The sequence below is a fragment of the Nannospalax galili genome, unplaced genomic scaffold (genome assembly GCF_000622305.1).
Source record: "Nannospalax galili isolate Female #2095 unplaced genomic scaffold, S.galili_v1.0 scaffold187, whole genome shotgun sequence".
Lineage (NCBI taxonomy): Eukaryota > Metazoa > Chordata > Mammalia > Rodentia > Spalacidae > Nannospalax > Nannospalax galili.
In genome coordinates, this window is record NW_008357584.1 from 2,693,798 (window position 1) to 2,720,268 (window position 26,471).

At 39.4% G+C, this 26,471-nt stretch overlaps 1 protein-coding gene across 7 annotated transcripts in view; it reads right to left on the reverse strand.

The window, feature by feature from the left end:
* Positions 1-26,471, reverse strand: part of Dync1i1 (dynein cytoplasmic 1 intermediate chain 1) — a 320,675-nt gene that overhangs the window by 117,203 nt on the left and 177,001 nt on the right. For all 7 annotated transcript variants that reach the window (XM_008855222.1, XM_008855227.1, XM_008855225.1 and 4 more), the window contains 2 exons: positions 9,584-9,673; positions 1,856-2,018 (listed from right to left, as the gene is read on the reverse strand). In XM_008855222.1, the coding sequence (XP_008853444.1) occupies positions 1,856-2,018; positions 9,584-9,673 (253 nt within the window). The remainder of the gene's footprint in view (positions 1-1,855; positions 2,019-9,583; positions 9,674-26,471) is intronic.

Here is a 26,471-nt window from a genome sequence, read left to right on the forward strand (position 1 = left end):
TAGCCTAGCTTCAGTTTATCTCTGAGTTCTGCTCAGTTGACCTAATATGAATTCTTTCTCCTCCCCCAACCTTCTTATTCCCCTCACTAATCTTTGTCAGTTCTACCATTATAAACTTAGGCAAGAAGTGCATGTAATCGAGTCCAGTCAGGAACCCAGTGTGAAACCTAAACAAGTGCTCAGACAGGAAGAGGACCAACAAAAACAACTGAACCACGAGCAATGACTTTTTAAAAGAGACACATTGCAGAGTACATGTATTCAGAATATTGTTTATCTCTTTGGTGTAGTTTAATGGTGTCAACTGTAGAGAACATTTTCAAAACTCCTTTTTGAACTTATTTTTTGAGCCTCTGTTGCATTCTTTCAAGTATCCTCAATGATGACATCACATTGTCCTTTAAGAATGCATTTGAATTTTAGGAATAATCATAAAAAGAATCAGATCCGATAAAAAAGGCAAGCAATCCTTTTGTCACATATTGTTCTTAGACGGAAGGAAATCTATAGCTAAAAATCCAGCTATGGGGCTGGGAAGATGGCTCTTGAAAGAGGACCAGGTTTGATTTCCAGCACCCATATTGTGGCTAACAACCGTCTGTAACTCCCGTTCTGGGGGACCTGATGCTCTCTTCTGACCTTCTTGGGCCTTGCATGACACAAGTACACTTACATATATGCAGGCAATACATTCATATACATAAAATTAAAAGTAATAAAGTAAAAAATCCAGCTATTTTTATAACTTAAGAATCTTACAAAGTGCCTCTTGCTATCCTATGAGGATGGTAGACAGCCACTGTCCATTCCAACACATACACCATAGTCAGAGAAAATTCGGGTGGGGCCCTTTTCTTATGGGCTACTTTTGTTGTTTTATCTATAAATATCTCTGTCATATGTGTTCCCCAAAATGTACATATTGTAAGAATGATCTTATAGCACCAAAAGAGAGATGTTCTAGTCTATTTGTTGCTTTCCGTCGTAGTTATTACCCTCTAGGATGTGTTTATTGTCTTTGGTTTCTCTGTTTGCTTAGACAACAAGAAGCAGTCTAGTGGATATAATACAAATCTCCTGTGGCTGCACAGAAGAACGTTTTCTCAAAGGACAATTTTCATGACTCTGTCAGTCTTTATCACCTGGCCTGGGCTCCCGATATATCAAGTTCAAAAACATTTCACAGAGCCACATGGTAATTACAGTGAAACTCTAAGCCAGAAGTTATAACCAAAGCCCATAGTCAAAGGTATTTGGCAAGATCCATCCTGGAATTTCACCTTCCACTGATTTGCTAGATTTGGGGTTTCCTAGTTAGTCTATGAATGTATTAAGAAACAGCGAGTAAAGCTGATGTGATAGTAGGTATCTGTACTGCCAGCACTAGAGAGATCGAGACTGCAAGATGGCTTGAGTCTAGGTCAAGACCAGCTTGGCCAGCACAGAGAGACTGACCCTATATTCTAAAACCAACACTAAGGGGCTGGAGAGATGCCTTAGTGGTTAAGCACGCTGGTTGCTCTTATAGAGGACCTGGGTTCAATTCCCAGCACCTACATGGTGGTTAATAACTATCCGTAACTCCAGCTCCAGGGGATCAGATACCTTCTGACCTCCATGGGCGTTGCACGACACAGGTGCACTTACACACATGCAGACAACACACTCATACACATAATCAGATATCTTCTTCTGACCTCCATGGGCATTGCACGACACAGGTGCACTTACACACATGCAGACAACACACTCATACACATAAAATAAAAATAATAAATAAAATTTAAAAAGCACCAAGATATTACAGGCAGTCAGTTACCACATTATATTTTTTAAGTGTACATAAGCAACTAACCCGTCTTTCTCTTCTAACTCTCGACCACTGTAGTCAAAAAAGATGTCAGCATCTTCAGCGAGCGCTCTTTCAATTACTCGTATTGTTCGGTCAAAAAAGATGAGGAATTCTTCTGAGTGCAAGGTCTGCTGTTTTTCCTCCTCTGTAAGCTCTCTTGGAGGGGCTTTTTATGGAAGAGAAATGTTTGGGAGGAAAAAGGGACAATTAAAAACTTTTCCAGAGAAATCCAAACTCTTGAAAGAGATTGCTTATCCACGGGGAGATATGACACAGCAAAATAAACCATTGCTAATTAGGATAAAAAATTAATCTCAAATCCAAACCAAAGACTTTTGCAGATATTTCCCCTAAAAGAGTCCTATCTAATTTTATTGCTATTTCAAAGGATTAAAAATGGTTACAAATGAAAATAGATTGGCATGTTTTAGCTATCAGTTCTAAATTGTATTTTCAAACTGAACTGAAAAAAATACCTCAAATAGGGCTGAATAGACACAAATTTTTTTTTTATAAAACTGTGCTTTTAGACATGATCCAGATAGTCTTCTTCCAACTATGTAAAGGCATTTTATTTTAGATGGTTAGTTGGGAAGTTGACATGGTTAAAATGTTCAGTTCCAGAGCTGAGCCATGTCCTTTTTGCTCTGCAGTCATGTAAGACATCTTCTGTCTTTAAATAAACACAGGGAATGAACGAATGTGTCCATGAACTACTCTACAGTTGCTTTTATAACTTGCTTTTCTGTTGTTTGGTTTTAGGCATGTTACTCCTATCTGGCTAAATTTGAAGATTCAGGATGAGTAGGGAGATGGTATAACTGACAGTATTTGACAGAGTCTGAAAGTCAGAAACAGTATACAAGCAATTCCTTCAGTAATGTGTTTTGCTTAAAACTCTAGGGGAAGCTGAGCATGGCGGCTCATACCTTTAATCCCAGTACTTGGGAGGCAGAGGCAGGAGGACCTACCTCTGTGAAATCGAGACCAGCTTGGCCTACATTGTGAGTTCCAGCTGGCGTTACAGGGAGACCCTGTCTCACAAACAAAACAAAACAAAAAACAACAAACAAACGAACACCCCCAAACCAACTCCAGGGAAGAGATTAGGAGCTCTTCCAGACTGGAGAACCCTTGAGGACAGCAGCTATATAAACCTTTGAACCTTTATTCTCCAGAAAGCCCAATTTATTTTTTTTGGTAGTAATTTCCTGAAGTTTAACTTACAGAAGGGTCACCAATTAAAATTACAATAGGGAATAGGGTCCCTGATGGAATCACTCTCCCTTAGAGCTTCCCAAATACTTCTAATATATCCCTGCAACCAGGTCAGTTGTCTCTCTGGCCATGTTAATGAGAGGAATCTTTTAGGTACAGTCAGCTACAGCGTAATATTTCGTAGAGGTGTTATTTGACTTGACTTGCATGACATCGCCTAAGAAATCTGAACTGTTATGAAGCCTTTCTGCAGAGCCATGGCGGGAGTCTCAAACTTTAAACGTTCAGAAGGTCTCTCCCTTATTGGCTCTTCCTTCTTTACCTCAGACCATGAGCTGGGGGATCTGAAGAGACTTAAGATCATATCTGTTCAATAAACTAGAATAATTCTGATGTAGTTGGTTCATGTCTTCAGCAATGCTGCCCAGGAAATAGTATGGCAAAACACAACCCATCAACTGCAGCAGACCTGCAAACACAGTCTACTCCTTCATTTGTGACAGTCCTAAACAGGGTTAGAAATAGTTCGTTGATGTCTAAGGCTCCAGAGCCCTAAGATTGCCATGTGTGTTGGGTCTTTCCAAAACTCCCATCAAGTTCTGCTGTGCAGTCTTCCCAGACACGTTTGAGAAATGATGAAGCTGCCGGTGTATCGATTCAGACTTCAGTTAGGGATTCGGGGACTGGTGGATGCCATTAGTAATGACAAGAACTCTACAAGATCAGCTTTCCTCCAGCTATTTACTATCTCTGACTCATTTAGTTATTAATTGGAGCTTAAACTTCTGAGAAGAAGTCCAGTTCAAGGACCAAAGATACATAGACTGGGCAAATAGATAAGTATTCAACATTTAGTAATCAAATAGTAATTTATTAATGTATTTTCTAAGCCTCCTTTGCAACATTTGAATAATCTCATTAATGAAAATAATAAAGCTATATGTAATCAGACAAAACCAAAAAACAAATCTACACAATGCTAGGTCCACTTTGTTTTAATTAGTACTGTTACATAAATGAATGTCACTAAATAAGGCTAGTATGGGTCAACAGAGTATCTTATTTAAAAGGACTCAGCCTTGCCCACTGTTCATAGGTGACTTGAGACACAACTGAAATTAAGCAAAGTAGTAGGAACTTCTTCTTGTTACTTCCCTTTTTTTGATATGAGAAAACCTAGTCTCTGTTTATCTTTTTGAGCCACATCTATTTTACCCATATCTCTTCGTAAAGGTCTATTACCTTGAATAACAAATGATATCTGTGTAATTTTCTGTAATTTTTTCTTCCCTATAGTTTATTGTCACTTTGATCTCAGCTTTCAAGGCATACAACCTCTTCTCTAAGAGAAATATAAATGACTGATCAAAGTATATTTGAAGAGGCCAAGTTCGGGTAGGTGAAGCAGGGGCCTCTCCAGACATTGTGTTTAACAATACAATATTTGGCCTGAAATTAAATTGCCACTGATTCAAAACAAAGGATACACTTCATATTAACCTTTGATGTCTAACAGGGATCAAATGACATGATTTGTTTGCACAAAATAATAACATGCATGTGCAGATGAGTACTTTCAAAAGTCATAAACAATCCAACTTACAAATTAAAGAAAGTCACAGCTATCTTTGATTAAAACAAATCTATTACTTAAAAATCTTTAAATTGATAAGCGTCATTATGATATAATGAAAAAATAATGGAGGACCCAGGAAGCACAATCAAAAGATACACTGGGAAATAAAACCTCTCTGGACAGAAAAATAAAGTATTGGTTAACAAAATCCACACAGTTGAAAATATAGATACAAACAAGTAGGATCTGAACTGTGTTACTCCAAGAAGTGCCCCCAAATTCTCCCTGGAATACCTCTTTCTTCAGCTTTTGCTTATTCCTTAAACCTAATGATTAAAGGTATAAAAAGGTATAAATTAATTTACTAGCAAAAGACATATCAGAGCACAATGTGGGCACAGGTAATATTTTATTTTTCTTATATGTCAAGCAGAAAATGGTATTATAGCAGGTTTTATGTGTGTTTGTCTTCACAACACAAAACATGAAGAATTTCTTTCAGGGGCTGACAGCTAACAATGCTCATGCATTTAAAGTGAAGTGCCCCTTTAAAAGAAGAGCTCATATTTAAAGTAGAATACATGACTAAGATTTACATATTATCCAAATAATGAGATAGTTTATAATTTGAATAATGTGTATAAAAGAGATGTAGCAAATAAAGAAATTTTAAGAAACTGAAATTGAAAATTTAGAAAACCAGAGGCTGGAGAGATGGCTCAGTGGTTAAGAGCACTAGCTGCTCTTGCAGAGAAACAGGGTTTTGTTCCCAGCACCATCCGTAACTCCAGTGCCAGAGGATCAGATGCCTTCTGTCCTCTACAGGCATTGCATGCACAGGTACACTTATATATATGAAGGCAAAACACTCATACACATAAAAATAAAACCAAATTAATTAAATAATTAAAAAATTAGAAAGCATTTCTATAAATTTGTGACCTGCAAAGTTAAAATCTAATATAAATTTTATTCTACTCTTTATTTGTTTAATTATGTAAATATTAATTTCTCTTAGTTTAACATGTGAAATACATTGATGATGAGTCTATCTTGCTGTGTTTTCTTGTTGGCCTAATATGTACTTAGTTTCTCTTTATCTGGCACTATTTACTTTATCTTATGTCTCTTGATTTCTAGATTTCTTAGAACACTGCTTCCATAAAGACAAAAAGTATATAATGAAGCTCATCTTATATTGACTATTTTAATGCTATTGTGTGTATGTGTGTGTTTGTATGAGTGTCTCTTAGTGTGGGTATAAGTGTATGAGTGTGCATGTGGGTGGGTACACCTGTGTTTGTGTACATGTGTATGTGTAAACGTGTGTGCCTGCACACGTCCCAGAAGTCAAGGCCAGGTGTCTTCTTTAATCACTCTTCCATCTAATTTTTTTGAGATAGTGTTTCTCAACTTTGCCAGCTAGCAGGCACCCTGGCTGCCCAGTAGGCCCCTGGATCTGACCGTCCTGGCTCCCCAGTGCTAGGATGAAGGCATATATTGCTGCATTGGCTTTTCAGAGTGCTGGACCAAACTCAGGTCCTCAAGCTTGCCTTCACAAGCTCACTTTTAGGTTAAGTGAGTTAACTTAACCTAACCTCACTTTTAGGTTAAGATTTAGTTGTAACTACCCACTTCTGAAATGACTTGCCTTGTTTCCATGATCTAGCATTATATTTCCGTGTAAAAATATTATGTTTAAAAGGTATTTTGCAAGAATACCTAAAAGATAAAAATATATAACTCACATAGTCAGTGAAAATATCAGATGAAATTGGGACAATGGCCCTAATGGAAATTTTACAGTAAAATCAGTTCATAAACAGCAGCAAGAAAACTAAATGAAACACATGCACACAGACATTCATCTCTGAGGTTAATTTGAATTTACAAGAGAGAGGACTCCAATTCTATTATTCTGAATCTCTAAACATGACCCTGACATACAGAAAGTTCCTAAGTTTTAATTCAAAGCTAAAATTTACCTGTAAGTTTGTATATTCCTTTGGGGAATAAAGTGAATATAATAAAATAATAAATCAAAACTACATTTTTTATGCTTAATGAATTTCAATGTCAAATGGACAAAATATCAAAAACTAGTGGGCACTGGGTTTTTCGCTCCATCTCTGCTATTTTTTCCCTTCATTTAAAAAACAAAACAAAAAAAACAAAAACAAAAACCAAAGTGCCAAACAGATTTCTCAAAAATGTGTCCCCTGGTTTGAAACTGTGTATGTCAAGTTTCAGCCCAGAGCAAATTTTTATGGCAGAGTAATAAAGCCCTGAAAGGCAGGGATCCTGGTGGAAGTGCTGACACAGCCCTAACTACTATGCAGTTGTGTGAATGGCGCCACGGTCAGATCTGCTAGAGATTCTTTTAAAAGTCTGCAAAATACTGTCTTTCTTTAAAAAAGGAAGCCAGATAGTTGATGCCAACATAAACATGCTTTTAACCCATTATGTGCTAATTTGCAGAAAAGCCATTAATGTAGAATGCGGCACACAGTGCTGCAAGTACAGGAAATGTTCTTTCAAACTTCTTTTTGACTTTCAGCATGGCTTTAATCAATTCCATAAAGCACGGGGACGTTTAAAACCGAAGGGGCTTTTTGCTTGGAACTTAAGAAGGAGGTTGCTTGGCTTTGCCAGGAAGATGGTTTGGAGATTGAAGTGGAGGGAGGAGTGGCAGCGGGGAATCCCCGCCAAGGCCCACACGACTCCGTGGTTCCTTATCACTGAGCATGTTTGAAGCGTGTTCTACAAAAGGAAAAGGAACGCATTTTAACAGATCCTGGCTTATTTTGTCCCTTGCTGTGCCTGTGACAACGACATTCTCGTCCTCAGATTTTTAAAAAAGACTTTTTAGGAGTAGAAGCTTAAATATGAAATCTCTCCCATCAAATCTGTTTAGAATTTCTCAAATGTAAACTTGATGCCTTTTGTGTATGCTATTGCTAAAGATACTGGATCTCTTTCCTGTCCTCAGTCACTCCCTGAACTTGACTTCCTCAGTGCCCCAAATCAGGCATTGTAACCACCTCACCGAGAGTTCTCTAAAGAGTTGTAAAAACTACTTGGATCTTTTGTTTTTTTAAAAAATATTTTATTTTTATTTTATGTGTACAAGTGTATTGCCTGTATGTCAGTGCACCCAAGTTATGCCATGCCCACAGAGGGCAGAAGGTGTTGGATTCCCCTGGAACTGGAGTTACCACGGTTGTTAGCCACCATGTGGATGCTGGTCCTCTGCAAGAGCAGCCAATATTCTTAACTGTTGAGCCATTTCTCCATCTCTGCATCTTTTGGTTTTAAAGGCAAAGCTGAGCACACAGACCTGGGGCACACAGGGTGGTAGCACCAGGGCCAGGGCACAGTTTCAGACCTGGTATCATAAGGCAAGACTGCTAATGATAATTTGGCAAACATTTATACAGCACTTATTTGTCTCAAGTTGTTTTATAGTAGCCATTTCGAATATTCTATAAAAAACAAACTTAGATAGGTATTATCTCTGCTTCCCAGATGGGGAAACTGAGCCCCCCCCCAAAAGGTAATAGTTTGTCTTAATTTTTCAGGTGATGAGTTGATCCAGGGAATCTGCAGAACCTGTGTGTTTCCTCATGACTGTACACTGGCTTTTAGGTTACTGAGAGCTCATAAAATGAATCAAAACAAATTAAACACACACAGTCACACAGAACTCAAATAGGCCTTAATGGGAGGCAATTTTTAAAAATTAAGAAGTGTCCCCATATGTTATCTATGCATATCTAAAGAGTAAGTGGATATGATCTATGGGGGCTGTCAGACTGCTTGGTTTTACTTTCATGAAAGCACAAGTAATTGGAGTGAGATCATGGGTTCAATATGCAAATTCCTCCAAAACCTCCCAATGCACTGTGCCAGAGCCATGACCGTCTTTTTAACTTAAATATCAAATGAGATTCTCATCAGAATTATGTTAATCTGTGATTGAAAAACCCAGTTGGAAGCAAAGAAGAACCTTTTAAAATTTGCAATCAGTTCTCAGGTATCACTTACCATGTTTCAGTAAGAAAGAAAATACAAAATTATCTTTGTCTCAGTGGATTGAGTCTCTAATTAAAAAAAAAAAAAGATTTCTAAAGGAATGTCATGAAGATGGCATTGTACATAGGTTGTAGATCTAACCATAAGTATTTGCTCATGCACTTATAAATTATGTATTATGAGGTGAGTTTTTAAATCGCGATTCTTAGATCTCTACCTGTAGAATGAAGACAATAATAGAATATGCTTCAAAAGAATGTTTTGAATGTAAACAGTATTTGTTGACTGCTTAGGAGTGAAGCAAGTATATTATAAGCCCTTAACAGATATTAGTTCCTATTTTGTCTTTTTTTTTTTTTTCTGGTGCTGGGGACCCAAGGCCTTGGACTTGCTAGACAAGCACTCTACCGCTGAACTAAATCTTCGAGGTTAGTTTTTCTTATTACCAGAATATATAAAGTTATTTCTCCTCATATGGGCAGAGGTCTGGAAGAACACGTTGAACAGCAGAGTCAACAGTAAGGATTGCTGTCAATGTGTCCATGTAGAGATTGAAAGCCTTCAGAACTAGTTGATAAAATAATCACATCTGCTCCTTTTCATCATGATTATCTATTATTGTTTAACATGCCAATTTAAAGTTTGTCTTAATTTATCACTATTTAGGGATAATTTTACTGGAATTGTGATCGACAATTCAGGTGGTTTCCACTTTATTCACTTTGGTCAACCTAAAAATAAATAATTCCTGCTCTGGAGATTATAGTCTGTGTTGCTAAACGTAATGTATTGAATAGTCATTCAAAATCTTAAGCAGAGGGGATATAAGCTTAAATTTTATTTACCTCTATCAGCTCTTACATTGGTAAAATGAAGCAAAATACCCAGTGCACCCCATACCGTACCTTCCTTCACCTCCTGCTTTTTGTCCTGGTTTTCCAGTTCAGAATCATGACCAATTTTGGGTTCCACCATTTCTTCATCTTCCTCATCCTCTAGAAAAAGAAAGAGAAAAATGCAATATTTTCTTTCTTTAAATCAAAGTCTTTGGTTGATGGTGGGAGGTAGGGTAAAGGGCAAAGTTTCCATCATTTAGGGCAACTTCTAAGTAAATCACTTCACAGAGAATGCCCAAGACAAATGTTCATGAATATATGCATAAATTATCTCCCAAATGGATCTCTTTGAAAGTCTCCCAACCTGTTGGGAAAACCACTCCAAATAGGCACCTGCTACATTCCTCCCCAGGCCCTGATCATATGGGATGTCTTGGAATTGGCTTCTTGACCTCTGAAGCTCTTCAGAGATGGCCCAGAAACAGATCTTAAAATGTTTCCACCTGGAACACTTCCTACACAACGGACACCTGCTTTGCAGATGACTCATTTCCAATTTCATTCTTGCCAAATTAATTTGTTTTTGACTTAGAGGAAAGGATTAAACACAGGTCTGACCCCAGGCCAAATGCCACTGGCAAGTAAACAACTAGGGATAGATTCCCTAAAGTCAATGCCACTGGTCTGGGAGGTAACAACCCACCCAAAATGGCATTTTCGCATCAGAATAGTTCATGCATTAATGTGAATTTAATGAGTGCTAACAAATGGATCCAGTCAACTGCCACAGCCAGATGTTACAGTGCTCTTTCTGACCTATGTAAATGGGTGCTTCTCTCCACCTGTCTAGTTTAGAGGCCCTTTCTGTTATAGAGTGCTTGGGAATCACTGATGGAAATATAGGAGACTTAGGAGACAAAGAGCCACAAGAAATTCGAACTCACAGATATAAAATGACACAAAGCACTGAAAGTGTTTTAATGGGGTTTGAATTCAGTATTACATTTATGGTGGGTGGTTTATTTCATCCGTTCAAGTGGAGTTTAAAATAAATGACTTAATGACTTCACTTAATCCTTTACCTTCTATGCATTCACTCACCAAATATTTACAGGAGTTTTGGGTAATATCTCCAGCCTGTGGAAAGTTCCAACCCAATCACAACAAATGCAAAGATGTATCAACTCAAATTTCACCAACCATGGAGAGTATGTATCATTAATAAAAAGGGGGAGTCTACATTCTGGTTAGAGGGGTGAGTCTCAACTAAAAATGACCCCCAGGAAAGACCACACTGAGATGATCCTTGACAAAAATTTAAAGGAGCTAAAAGTGAGTTGCACAAAGATCTAGGAGAAATGAGACCACGGCCATCAGTTCTTTCCTTGTCATTCATGGATCCAAGGGGCGAAGTCCAGATTCGTTTATTTCCAGCTCTGCTGCTGAGCATAGGTAATAAATGTGCTTTCAATACATCATCTAGTTTGCACATTTGCATCTTTAAGTTCTGAAGCATTTCACCAAAGGACTTGGCATTGGTCATCTTTAAACAGTGTCAATTTCTTATCCTCACAGATACCAAGGTTTTTATTGTAAACATTAATTCTTAGAAGAAAGTCACTGAGAACCTATCGGAAAAATATTATTTTATAAGGGGCCTTGGCTATAAAAAGGACTGTGATACAATGTGTTGGTTTATGAATAGAAGTATGCAGGAAACTAGTACTCTAATTCCTTAAATAGAAGAAAATATTTTCCCCAGAGAATATGCTTTCAATTTATTTTTTTTAAAAACTCACAAAAATATGTATTGTGTTTATAATATGCAAAATACCTTGTATGAAATTTTCATACAAGGTATTTTGATCATAATAAGCTACTATAAACAACAGAGAAAAAATTTAAGTACCTGCCTTTTTAAAGTGGTTATGAACCATTTGTAGATATTAATTTTCAGTAGCCACAGAATTCTTTGTTTATCAGCTTTTTAAAGACATAAAGTAAGCGATTCAGTGCATTCGTTGAGGAAATAAATCACAAGAGCCTGGTTTGTTTCTCTGCATACTGATATGTTTGCCTTGCTCAGCAAAGACAGTGTATTTTTCTTTAAGACTCTGGTTTCCTTTCTGGTGCAATTGGAATAACTTCTGTTGAGACCATTTTCAAAACAGTTCAATAACTTTAAAGAAAAGGATTTATGTAGACCCTCTACAGACTACTGATATATGAGTTGGGCCTCTCATTCATACCCGGTTACATTTCCTCTGAGATTGGAGGGGGAGAAAAAAAGCCCTTACCACCCATGTATGGTTTCCTGTAGCCAGGTCCACATGAGAAATTAAAACTGGTGGCAGAAGTTAATTACCTGTCAGTCCAAGGGGCTCGCTGAGTACAATGGCATCTTTTAGACACAATATTTTGTTTAGCACCCATGTTCTGCCACCTTCAGTCACCACATTCATTCCCCCGGTTGGAAAAATGTTTGGTAATCACTGTCCTCCCTCCTGAAGATATTTTGAAGGACTATGAATGAGCTATTGCACCTATGCGGCAATCACACAGGCCATGCTCAGCACAGGACTGGTCCTGTGTATGAGGTCCGGAAGAGGTAGCTTCCTATGCTAATCCTTGGTTCAGATAAAGTCAGGGCAGCCAACTTTAACAGCCACAGCCTTCCCACTGTTGACTGGCTCTGATAGCCTTGCCAAGTAGCAATGTTTGAAAGTGAGCCTGGTGGAACATTTATCATTGCTTAGCCACGTAGTATCAAAATCTCTGGTCAAGGGGATGGTCCCCTGTGGTATAATTTTGTATTTGTGACACATAGGACACTACTTTCCTCCCCTGAAGCCCAAGTAGAGACCTTTTCCTGCTGTCCATGTCCTGGTGACCAGGATATATGCGGGACCTGGACAGATAGACAAGGTATTCCCAACTCACATTTGGTGTTTGGACTCTGGGAGGTAAAGTAGAGGTGACAATTTAGATCCATTTGGGGCATATAGAGTGATAACACTAATGACCACTATCTTGGCTAGACTGTTCCTAAAGTCCCATGCCAGAATTCTCTTGGTCAAAGCCCTTTGAAAGCCTGTTCTTTCTGCCTCCTGTTGATTCTGTAAGTACCAGATTTCCTTCCAATAAATTCTACCAGAGGTAGTGTCAGCACCAGATTTCCTTCTAGAAAGTCCCACCGGAGTTAGTGCCTGCTGCTTGCAACCAGAGCCCTCAGAAAACAGGGCAGCCCTCTGTGAAGACTGGGGCTCCTGTTTTACGAGGTCGCTAGGCTGTTGCTTTGCCCAGCCCTCACAGGACCTGCAAAGCCTCAGGCTAAGAGGGGCTGAGGTCCCAGTCACAGCTCTCACTGCTCAGCTGCTGCTTTTCCCAAGAGCGCTGTAGTTTCTCCATCTGCCACCTCAGGGAATCAGCTAGTCTGGGTCAGGTAGAAAATGGAGGCAGGGAATGGAACAGGTCGTGCCACTCCATCTTGGTCTCCAAAGGGCATTCTGCTGCTACCCAGAGTGGGAGACACAAAGCAATTACCACATGACTGAATTGAACAGGTCAACAACTGCAAGATCACTTTATACACCACTAAGAGAAAGGATTGCTATTTTGCTATTTAAACTGCATTACATCATCTATTCTAATGTGAAAAGTTGTGAATGTTGGCGTTCATAAAAGAATTTGTGGTGCATGAAATTGGCAGAATTAGCTTCCGAAAGGTAAAACAGATGGCATAGATGGCAAGGTAATTCTAATTACTAAGGAACCACTGTTGGCAAATGGAAAGGTAGAAGGGATGTGTGTTTTTTTAAATTATTTAAAAATATTTTTATCGAGTCCTTGAGAATTTCATACAAGGTATTTTGAGCATATTCATGCCTCTCCCCTCCATCCTCACCCTGCTATGCCCCTTCATGTTCTCTATTATTATTTTTCTGTTTTTAAAGGCCTATTTCTAGTTTTTTAAAGGTCTAATTTGAATTCCCCAAATGCTTTTGGGTGTAGGCTTTTTCCCTCCTTTTTTTGTTTTTAAATTTCTTTTCTTTTATTCCTTTCAATTAGTAAATTTATTCTTTGACAGTTTCATACACATATATGATGCATACTGATTATTCTACTCCACTACTCTCTCAACTCCTTCTCTTCCTCTCCCCATTCTCTACAAATATCTTTGTCATAGTCTTGTCTATGTGCTTTGTTTTGTAATCTACTGAGTTTAACCAGGGCCATCTATGTAACCACAGGTTTGGAAGCTATCTGTTGGAGCCTGGTGGGCTCACCAGTGGGTATACAACTGAAGACAATGATGTTGCTTCTCCCAGCATCTACCAATAGCTAATAGTTCAGGAGTGAGAAGTAGGGTCCTACGGGTCCTTCCAGCTTCCATACCTGACTATTGATGGGGCCAGTCTTGTACAGGTCCATTGTAAGCAACTGCAACTGCTGTGCATTCATGATTGCAAGGGTTGTATTCTGCCTGGAGGAAGGAGTTTTGTAGTTCTCCCTATCTTCTGGCTCTTGCATTCTTCCCATACCCTCTTCTGCAGTGTTCCCCGAGCCTTGGATGGCATGGCATAAATGTTCTCTTTAGATCTTGCCTTCAACTGTCACTTTTCCTCAACCTCTCTGGCAGCCATGAGTTTCTATGTTCATCACTCAGGGCAAAGAAGGGATTTTCTGATAAAGGTTAAGAGAAGCTTTTGTCTCTTGGTATAAACATAGATAAATAGAAGGTGGTTTGATGCTCTGTCAGTTTAGTTAAACACCAGTAATAACTGCCCTCCTTGGGCCTATGACTTCTTTAGGCATGGGTAATGTTGACTAGGTTTATAGTATAAAGCAGATTCTCTCCTGTGGAATGTGCCTCAAATCCTAGCAGAGGGCAGTTGGTTGCCTCCATAACACCTGAGACACTATTGCATAGGTGGGTATATCTTGCCTGGAGGGTTGGTTTTGTAACTCATAGGGTTCATAGCTAGGTAACAGCATTAGCAATTTCATACATGTATTTACTGAATTTGGCTCATCTCCATCCCCATTACCCTCTCACAACCCCTTTCATTCCAGCTGTGTCCCTCCTACTCTGATGTTTTGTCTTTGACATACAGTCTCTCAGTGAGGGGTGGGACTTCATGAGCTTCTGCCCTGGCACATGAAATGGTGATGGGGCCAGTTTTGTGCAGGGAACCATAGCTTCATTGAGTTCATGAGAGCACTGATGGTGTCATATTCAGAAGACATTGCTTTAAAGAACTTTTCACCAACCTCTGGTTCTTACATTCTTTCCATCTGTTTTCCATGATGTTTCCTGAGCCTTAGGGGGTTGTTTTATTTTGATGTGTTCTTCATTCAAGTATAGATGTCCTACTCACTTTTATGCAATTTTATATCTGAACACTTCAGGTGGTGATTCTTCTTAGAAGATCTTAAAAATTTAAATAGAAAAATGGACCTAATCTCTTAAATTTTATTTTGATTTCAAAATATTAGTTGAAGATATTCTGTGAAGTTCTGTCTTTGGCCTCATCTTTTCTCATATCATACATTCATTCCGGATATTATGTACACCTATGTCTTCCATTAATTGCCCATAACTGGTATCACAGGCCCATGTATCCTTTTCTAAGATCTGGAGTCAAACTTCTGCTGAGACCTGCTCCTCTCACTGGGTTCTCCAGTCCTGATTAACGGCACCACCATTTATACAGAATCAAAGCAGGGTCCCTGAGAACCAAATTATTTGACTTGAATTTACCTCTTTCTTTACTGTCCTTTATGGTATATCTCCAACTGTAGCAGATGTACCAGTCTCTTCTGTGGTTCTGCAGACTGAATCACTCTAAAAACATTGGCATCATCACCACCAACTTGTGAGGTTACCAACATGAGGAAAGGAAATTGTTCTGGATGGTAGTCATGTATTGTACCCTATAGGGTCTTGAATGACAGACCAGAATTGGATTTCTTGGATTTCCGCCTAGAGATCACTATCCTACTTGATTTTAAAAAAAGTTTTATTTTTATCTTAAGTGTATGAGTGTTTTGCCTGCAGGTATGTATATATACCATGTGTGTGCAGTGTCCAAAGAGGTGGGAAGAGGGTGTCAGATTCCCCTGGAACTGGAGTTACAGATGGTTGTAAGACACTGTGTGGGCGCTGGGAACTGAACTCTGGTCCTCTGCAAGAGCAGCAAGTGTTCTTAACTTCTGAGCCATTTCTCCAACCCCTAGCATCCCACTTATAATAAATATAAATCACATTCAATTCATAAATATTATTTAAATTTTCAAAAGGAATTCAAAGTACTTGATGTTAAATATGACTATTGAAGCCACATTGATCTCCTTCAAAACCAGCTCTGATACATTTCCCTAGGGACAGGCTGACTCTCCATAAAAAGGATTATTTTTAGTCAACCCTGCAGAGTAACTGGAGGTTTTAAAACCAGGAGATACCTTCTGAATTTGTTTAGGATTACAGATAACTGTATGACAGCTGGGGGTTGGGGTAGGAAAGACTGAAGTCAAGGGATAGTCAGAAGGCAGGTTGTGACCATAGCCTGAGCCACACAGGATGAGACCTGACCATTGCTGGCTAGGTAGCCAAGGGAAGTGATAACTTGGACTGTGAATTTTCTCACGTATTTGTACAGCAGACAGAGAAAACTCTCGTACAGAGCTCACTAGAGCCATCCTATCCTTGGACCAACTTTGTAGAGAGCTTGCCAACTTTACTCAGAGTCTGAAGAGAGCCACCCTTCCAATATGTGTCACATCAGCCAAAATAAAGTATAACATGTACCACTGAATGCTTACACAAACCAAGGTGAGCGCCTGTGTGCTTAAAAAATATGCAGGGAAGACATATTTTGTGGGATTTTCAGTAAGCACTTTGTTAAATATACTACATGCTAATATTTGAAAACCTTCACTTTTTGGTCTAGAAAAATTTGGCTAGAGGAAAGAAAACATACATTTCTCATCATACAGAGCGCCCCTGTTAACACTCTTGGCCACATCAGTTCTCTCCCAAGGCTCTAACATGACAGTACTTGGAAAGTTTACTTCCTGATGGAATGTCATCCAAGACATTACAAACAAGAGGAAATTAAAGAAAATATTCAGAATGGAAGGGAGGTTGGAAAATAGTACTTTTAGTAGATGTTTCTAAAAAGTGTAATTGCATTGATACATACTATGTGTGTAGTAAATATGTACTGAGTAACTGAGTAAAGTAGACATGGACCAGTCATCCATGGCTTGGTAGGATGAACGTGAGGAGGAGAACAATGAATTGCTCAGAAATATTCAGTCAGGAGTCTGTGGATAATTTCTATGTTTGATGTTTGGAGATAGGAGGGGCTGACTGATTTGTGTTTCCATCTTAAGCATCTTCAGTGGCTCCCTATTTCCCTAGATTAGTTCATCATTTAAGGCCTGTTATTTTCTCATCTCAACCTAATTCTCCATTGTCTTTCAGACCAGAGTGGTCTTTGGCCTAGATGTGCTGGTATAGGTTAATAGGCCAAGTTTGTTGTTGGAACCCCCCACTTGGCAACCTAACTTTCCTGTCTTCAGTCTTTCATTTTTTTCATGTCTTTCTCCCAAGCTTTCTCAGAATACAGTGGATCCTTAAGCCACAGAAAAGAACAATTATTTGGACTAGTTGATACCGATGGTAACCCAAATAAATTAACCTCTAAGAGCAAGTGTCAGCCTTTTCAGGATCTGAGAGGGAAATCATTTGAAGAAGTAGAGACCAGCACCCTCTTCTCTGCATTCAGTCAGTCCTCTTCTTTGCACTGTGGCAGCCAGAACCATCTGCTGCCCAACTCCAGAAAGCATCATTGCCCTCATATTGTATTGGAAGAGGACCTCATTGAGTTGTATAGGGCAGGGATTCTATTCTGTCTTTGGCAGTTCTGCTTGTTTATACAGCACACACACACACACACACACACACATACACACACATACACACACACACAAACACATACACACACACATACACACACACACAGACACACACACACACACACATACACACACATACACAGAGGACAGTCATTTAAAGCTATTGAAAATGCAACTCCCAGCTTCCTGGAAAAGGAAGCAGGACACATACTTTCTATTTCCAGACTCAAACTCCTTTGCTGCTTGCTTCTGCTCTAATTCCATACCCTATTCTTTGCTTCCTCTACTAAGTCTTCCAAAAGTATAAATCTTCCTTTTAGTAGGAAACTTGTTTATGAAAATGGAAAGCTGGAGTAACAGGGGTGGCAACATCATGATATTCAACTTTCAGTAATGACTCCAGTTATGTCTCAAAGGAAGATAAATGTCAAGGTCTCCTGATACTAACTAAATTGGTTATTATGTTGTGCTGATTAGCGAAAAGGGAGTAAAATTTGTAAATATTATTTTTTCCAGTAAAGGACTTGTTTCTAAGGAGAAAGTGGCATTGTCCACGTCTAGGAATCCTAGGAATCATCACTTTGGTTATGTCTGCATGTCATACTGAGTGCAAATATGAGTGTTTAGTAAGTAGTTTGGGTTGTGTTAGATTTCAGTGAATTTTCATTTCCTGCCAACTGTTCTAAAACAGACATTTGGCTAGTGCTTTCCCTTAGGTTTCATTTACATGACAATCTATCTCCCTCACTTTCAAAATGTTAAAGTCCCTTTCCTTGGTCACTGACCTCACTATTGACATCAGCTCTCATCTAAACATACCAGAGACTCCCTATGTCCACTGAGAGAGCCATTATTCTTTTTGTCTGTTTCCTATCTTAATCATTGGCCACTAGATACTTACTGACCACCTACTGTGTGCTTAGATCTTTCCAGATATTGTTTTTCTAAAATTATCAACTCATAGAATTAAATATGTCAAGTTCTATGGTAAATGTTTTATATTCATCAGCCTATTTAATCTTCATCATAATTCATAGAGGCAGATATGGTTAGGTTTCTCCATACATGAGGAGACTGGGGCTTAGAAAGGCAAGATGATCCAACTGGGGTCAGAAAGCCAGAGGAAGCAACAGAGCCAAGACTTGAATCCATGTTTTTCCAATACCCGTTTTTCAATTTACTAGTAAATTCTACCAAACAGCATAAAGAGGAAAGGGGAACTGCATCTGACGTTTGTGGTTTTGGCCACCCAGAACCCAGTATCCCACCTCTTGGGATAACAGTCCCTCTGTTCTTTGGTGGACACATGCTTCTTACTCTCAGTCAAACAAGTCTTTCCTGTGATTTCAGGGAAGACTTTGAATCTGAGGCAGGGAGTGGCCAATGAGACTGAGTCTCAGTATTTTGATATTTTTGTTGCTATTGTAGTATAGTGGAGTGACCCATACATTAAGATACTTTTGAGACAAGATGAATATGAATAAGAGCTTAATGAATAATTAAGCTCTCATAACAGTTATGCTTGAAGACTGTCTGCATAAACTGAGACTTGTGGTTACTCCATCACTCAGGAAAGCATGTTCTTCTCCTCCTGCAGACTAGGAGACTGCCCTGGGAAATGCAAGGTGTGTTACCTTTACATCAAGGAAGTAACCTGCTTTTCATTGGACTGAGTGACAGTTCTGGTTACACTAGTACTCCCAGTCACTCTAACCATTAAGAAAGAAGACTCCTTTCCTCTCTTGGACTAATGTGCTTATACTGAAATCAAGTTGCCCTGGCTTCAGTGCATGGAACTTGAGAAAGAAGGAAGAGATAAAGTAGGGCCTAGAGAGGGGCAGTGATAACAGTCTGGAACCCAACTGTGACAGTTAATACTGATTTGCGACTTGACAGGATCTAGAATCACCTAAGAGACAAAAAAAAAAGTATTTATTTTTATTTTACGTATATGAGCATTTCGCCTGCATGTAGTAAGTGCACCACGTGTGTGCAATGCCTGTGGAGGCCAGAAGATGGAGTTGGATCCCCTGGAACTGAAATTAAGAATGGTTGTTAGCCACCATGTGGGTGGTGGGAACTGAACCTGGGTCCTCTGCAAGAGCAGCCAGTGCTCTTAACCACTGAGTCATCTCTCTAGCCCCAAGAGCAGATTTTTGAACCCAAGTTTTGAGGCTACAACTTCCATTCTGGTTCACTGTACCCTGCTGGTGCCAACTGTTTGAACTAGGCTATGTAGGATAGTGAGCTCTCAATAAGTTTAAGGGAAAGAATAAACATGTCCAGTGGGAAAAACGAGGTCAAAGTGGAGGTGAAGCTGTTTAAGAGCGTGGCTGAAATCAAGACTGACAGCACATTCTATCCAGCAGCCCTAGCTTGTTTCCTTGCCTGTTTGTTTCAGTTATAGTTTCAGTATGACAATGTTTCCTGGACCATCTCTTCTTGCGTGGATGACCATTTGCCCCCTTGTTGACTCTGCCTCAACTGAACGAGCTTCCTGGACATTTCTTGATCTCTCTAAGAACTCCCACATCTCTTTACTTTTAACCTCACTCTTCTCTTTGCATGGAACTCCCTTTATCCAAATATTGATGTGCCTTTAGTTTCCAAGAACTGACAGCTTTAGTTTCCTTATTCAAAGATCGTGTTACTCATGAGAACTTCCCCCTTTGAGACTAAATGACATAGCAACACACCTCACTTCATTCTATGCTGGACCATACACTTGTTTTCCCCTCACCTTGATTTGCTTAAAAATTATTAATAAACTAATTATTGTGTGTGAGTGCATGGGTACCAGTGCATGCATGTCACAGCATGAGTGTGGAGGTCAGAGAACAAGTTCTGGAAGTTGGCTCTGTCTTTCCACCTTGGGTCCCAGGGATTGAACTCAGATCATCATGCTTGTGCAACAAGTGCTTTTACCCACTGAGCCATCTTGCCAGCCCCTCATTTTTTTTTTTAAACATCCTAATGCTGTTTATTATCTGACTTATGTAACTATTCTTGTCTCTCCCACCCATGGAATGGGGATTTCAAAACAGCAGGAACTGTGTCTATTTTTTGTTGCATACACAATGCCTAAAAATGACCCAGGCCTGTGGTAGGTGTCAATAAATGCTAGTTGGATGACCAAATTATGGAAACTACAACTCTACAGATCTGGTTCCTTGAAAAATGAATTATCTATGTGTTTTGCTTTCTAGCTTTCTACAAAATGTAAAGTACATCTCAGGGTTTTGTGCTGACTTTTATTTAACAACTTCCTTATTTCAGTGCTCAATCCTCAGACCCGGGAGAACTGGCATATTTTCCATCTGAGAATATATCACACTCCATCTCAGTCTGATTTGGAGTAAAGATCATTAGCACATTTGTTTGCTTTCATCCTGGCATTAAGAACTCTATTTGGAGCTAAGTCATTTCCTCTGGATTTAACATCATGTTTTCCCATTGGCTCAAATATGAAGTCCCTTGTCTGTCAATGTAATAATTTTCTATTAATTATAAAAGAAGAAAGCTCACAGTCTGAGAGTCTTAAGAGAAGCATTTGTCTAATCCAAGAAACTGATTTTCCAGTTCCTTGGACTGAGTACAACTCTCAGTTGTGGTCAGATCCACAGATTTCAAAGTGCCCCTTGTTTTCACTTTCTGGTCAGTCTAGACAGACAGAGTTCTTTCATTTTTCAAGCTGTCAAATGACCAGGCTGGTCAAGGGAATCCAAATCTCCAGAGAATAAATTGAGTAGCACCAAAGACTTCACAACTTTCTGTTGAATACTCCTTCAATGAGATGTACATCTTCAGTGATGCAGGGAGTGTTTTCACTCACTGGGTTAATGTGAGTGTGAGAATGGGGAAGATAGCCTAATGGTTAGAGCATGCAGTCATGAAGAATTTGTCTATTCTCAGATATTTTAGTTTGAGCTGGTTGTCTTCACCCAACCCAAACTGCTCTCTTTAACAAGAGTTTATGCATTAGAAATGGGCGCATGTGTTTGATAACTCGGTGTGTTCAAGGCATGGGTTATACCTTATGGGGCTATAGAAATGAGTAGGGCTGCAGAAATATACAAAGAGTTAGCTTTTGGGCAGGAAAGTTTCATAGAGATCTCTACATCGAAAGTGAATGCTTGGAAGTATCTTGTGGAAAAGTGGGAAGTTAACTTCTGGCAGGGAGAGTATGGGCAGGGAGAGGGAAAAAAAGAAGTGAATAAAAATTAATTTTGTGCTCATGTGTGTACTCTCTGTGTGTGTGTGTGTGTGCACATGTAGCCCAGCACTCACATGGAAATCAGTGGACAACCTGCAGGGTTTTTCCCTACTATCTGGGCCTCGGGGATTGAACTTAGGTCATCAGGCTTGGTGGCAGTTGCCTTTACCCACTAGACCATCTCATTGGCTCCATAAATGATATAAACGAAGATGTAGAGGTGAGGATTCAGAGTATCATTCCAAGAAGAGAAAAATGTACACATATACATTGTAATGGAAAGATTTTGATAGTGCGTGGCAGGGAGACCAGTAGAGGAAATAAGTGATGCCTTAACAACCAGGATAAATATCAGGATAAGCAAGTCATACACCTTTACTATTCGATCCCTTCCGCTTTGTTAAGAAGCACCATAATAGATGTCAAAAGGTTTTAAGGATAATCGTCACTACCGCACCTCAGTAGAATATTGAAAATTCACCACAGCACCCGAGATAGCACAGGGAAACATGGTCCTATTCATTACCCCTGTTATGTGTTATTTAAAGAAAAGCTCCTTACTTTCTCCAATGTTTGTTTTCTCCTCTTGACATCAGGAATGCTAATTCCTGGGCTACTCACATAACAGAGTTGTACTGTGAAACAACGCAGTAATGGATACAACAATGCTGTTGGTGGCAAAGGGCTAGAAGACAGTATTTAAAGGTGAGATGATTGTAAACACAATTGCAGCCTCTTGGTGTCCAGTGGCCCACTGAGCCACAAAATTTTGCATGGTAGTAAGAAAGTTACATGATACAAAAGAGAAGAAAGACATTCTAGTTGGTTGTCACCACAGTAACAAAGGACTGGAAAGTTCCCCCAGAAACATAGTTGAGTTGCTGTGGATTTGAAGATTAGGAATATAAAGCACCTAGTGCAGTTCACACAACTGAGAATTCCATGCTGGAATTCTTGGAATGACTCAAGTTTTTATCACCATTTTACATCCTTACTTAGCAGCAAATAAATTAGTTGACAAACTGAGTTTTTCTGCACACAAAGAAAGGGCAGTCCAGAGGGACTTCATCCCTTCCTGTGGGTTAAGAAATCCCTTTCTGAAATGAAAATTTCCATCTCCCTGCTTAAAATGCCAGCTTTTCCTCCTTTCTTACATAGGATAAAAGCTACACTCCCCAGTCCACTGCATAAAACCTCCTGTGATCTAAATTCTGAAGAGTTTATTATCCATATATTGCATAATTCCTCTTAGTGCAGGACAGAGTTCAGCAATTTAATTGACACATGGTTCCTTCACAGAGGCACTGTGTTAAAATTTTAGGAGTGTCTGCTCAAAGTGGGCTGCCTGGCTCAGGGAGGCTGTATTGCCAAAGTCCAGAGGAGCAGTTTCATGCTGTGGCTAACATTTATTGAGCACTTCACATAGTGCTAGGTATTTTTTTTTTTTTTTCGGTCAATGATGAGCTCATGGAACCCTGGCAGATATCTATCAAGTATTTCTATTCTAACCATTCCTGAGCAGAAGAGAAGATGAAGGCTCAGAAAAATGAGGTGAGTTCAAGACAGTTCATGTAGTGGGTAAATAAAAGAACTTAGAGATACATCCAGGTCTAATTTAATTTTAGAAATCAAAAGGCTTTTTCAAAACTATTTTTATTTTATTTTATGTGTACGAGTGTGTTGCATGCATGTATGTGCACCTATGTTGTGCAATGCCCATGGAGGTGAGAAGAGGGTGTCAGATTTCTTGGAACTGGAGGTATAGATGGTTTTTAGATACCACATGGGTGTTGGGAATCGAACCTGGGTCCTCTGCAAGAGCAGCCAGTGCTCTTAAAAGCTAAACCATCTTTCCAAGCCCCAGAACTCAAAAGTTTTTAACCACCCAAGTCTGCTGTCTCATTTTTCTCTCCCCCCTCAAACTAATCTACCTAGATTCTTTTCTTTGGTAATGAGAATCAGCCACTAAGCTATCTAAGCTAAAAGTCTGGGATCCAAAAGAAATAGCCCATTGATGTCAAGAACTCTACAGGCTGGTATATTTGGTTTCTTTTAAAAGATTATTTGTTTTATTTTATGTGTATTTGAATGTTTTCTTGCATATATGGAAGTACATTGTGTGCAAGGTCAGAAGGGTGCATCAGATTCTCCTGGAACTGGAGTTACCTAGGGTTGCTAGTTGCACTGTGGGTGCTGGGAGTCCAGCAGCTAGTGCTCTTAATCACCACACCAAGCCATCTCTCCACCTTCAGATTTGATTTCTTAATCTCTGAAAGATCTCTTTCATTGTCTTCTTTAACTGCTTTGGCTTGATTTAGGTCTCTTACCAATATTCACCGTACAGTTACAACCTAATTGGACTTTCTGTCTATACTTTACCAATACTGTTCAGAAGAACTGTCAAACGGCACTGTTATGTCCTGCTGAAATTCTGCACTGTGCCCCCATCACTGCTCCAGGCTCAGCATTCAAATACTACGCGATGTGCCTCTAACTCCGGCCTCATTTTATACCCTTGCTCCATGTGGTGCTTTCACTCTGATACCCAGAATCTCCTCATTCTCCACATGGGCTGCTTCACCCCTCTGTGTCTATACAGCTTGCCTGTCTGGTGTCCTTGCTCACCTTTTTATACAGCTAACTCATATTCATCCTTCAGAACATAGTTTCATGACCTTGATTTCACCTCTGCTAGATTATTTTCCTTGCCACTTCAGTTTGATTGAGCTGCTCTTCCTCTGGGTAGAGCAGGCCAACTATTTCTCCTTGTACGTGATGACTGTTGATTCATCTCCACTATGGTCACACATACACACACACATACACATACACAAACACACCCACCCCTTATGGACGATGTTTAATCAAATGTATGGAGCATAGGCGAGAGTTAATTGTTTCTGCACATAAAATTAACAGGAATGTTCATTAAGGGATATTTAGAACAGAGTCTATGCCAATTCCTGTCTGTGTATTTTGAATATAATTGTCCTTAGGTTCTCTGACTTGATTGGCTTAAGAAATGTACAAAAGGTTTTGATCTGAGTGTCACACACAAGTCACATAAGAGTGTGCTCATACAAACTTCTTGGTTACGACATGAAATATATGTTCCTTAATAATTTCTTGAGAAACTCCTGGAAAGAAGTCACTAGAACTCTCTGAGAGGTGGTAGTATATTTGAAATCCTCAGGGAGCATCCACATGGTACTGCTTCTCAATGCAGAGAGATATTGCCCTCTATGAAAATTCCAGATATATTTGTTTGTATCTGGGGGTGGTTTTGATTGTGACATCTGGGGTGGTCACTACTGGAATATAGTGGGTGGAGGGCCAAGGGATGCTGCTAAGTACAGGACAGCCAATGCTTCCTTGCCCTGGTAAAGGCTCTTGTGAAGTGTAGTATTTCCTCTGGGAGTCAATGTGGCACAAAGATCAAGGCAAAAAGGGTACACACTCTGGATACACACTAACGATTGGGAACTTGACCCATTTCTAAGTGGGCATCATTTCTTGTAAGTCCTCTGATCAGACATGAACATTTTACTTTTCCCTATGAACCTCATGGCTGCTATTGTTCAGCAAAGGCTTCAGGCTATGGTCGTCAGCTCCCTGATTCCTGACATCTCCAGGTTGCATGGGGTAAGAAAGTGCTTACACATCTGCAGGGTTACAGCCTTCCTCCTCAGACAGATGGGCTTACAGTCATGAAGTCCACATTCAACAAGATGAACAGCTGAAATCCTGAGGCAGTAAATGAGCAGTAGTTGAGGTAGCAGGGGAAGAGCTTGTACAACATTTCATCATAAGGGAGGTGCCACTGACTTTGCAGGCAGTTATATGATGGAAAGAAATGGAGGATGGGATGGGGTAAAAAGATTACCTGTGGAGATTTGCTCCCTAAATATTATGCTTCACAAGTATGCCACCGATTCTGAAACTCTAAGCAACTCCCAACTTCCTCCGATGCACAGAATACATTTTTGGTAGCATTTCATTAATGAATGCTTTTGCCTTTCATAAGAAAGCATTCATTCTCACTTATTCATTATATCACCTCTAATGTGGAGCAGAAGCATTGTTTTTAGGGTTAAGGAATAGCAAAAACTAGAAATAAGAGTTTCATGTTATATAATAAGCCACTAATCGCATTGGAGTTTCAACAATATATCTAAGACTCCACAACAATCAGCAGAAGCAAAATATTTTGTCAAAGTTATGATTGGGTATCATACTGAAGGAACTGAATGACTAATTTATTTATTAAATGTATCTGTTTTTAATTGTATCTTATAGCTCTAATAGCCAATTAAATTAAGTCTTTTGAGCATCTACTGCACATTGAGGTAGTTAACAAAGGTGGCTAAGTACAACCCCTTCCTTGCCGAGCTCAGAGTTTAGCCAGGAAGCTGACAAATGAGCTCTGAATACTACATATTACTGACTTAGAAACCCAGTATGCCTGTGCTATGGGGACTCTGGTTCCCAGGATGGAGTGCATAGAAATACAACCAGATACCCTGGGACAGAACTGGACTGAGGCCGAGGATACTCCTGTTACAGCCTGTCAGTCACATCACAGGGAAAGCCTCTCCTTTGTGCTGAGAGACAGAAAAGCATATCAGTTTTCAATTCAAACACAGCAATACCCTTCAAATAGTAGCTATTTTTATTAACTAAAGGATAAATCTTCCAAACTTAGCCAAGTGAAATAAACAGTCACTACACAACTCTTAATAACACACACGTTCCTCCTGCTCTGGTCTGAGATCCTCAAGATAGGGAATGTCACATGGTGGAGGTGTATTTAGAGAAAAGTTCACC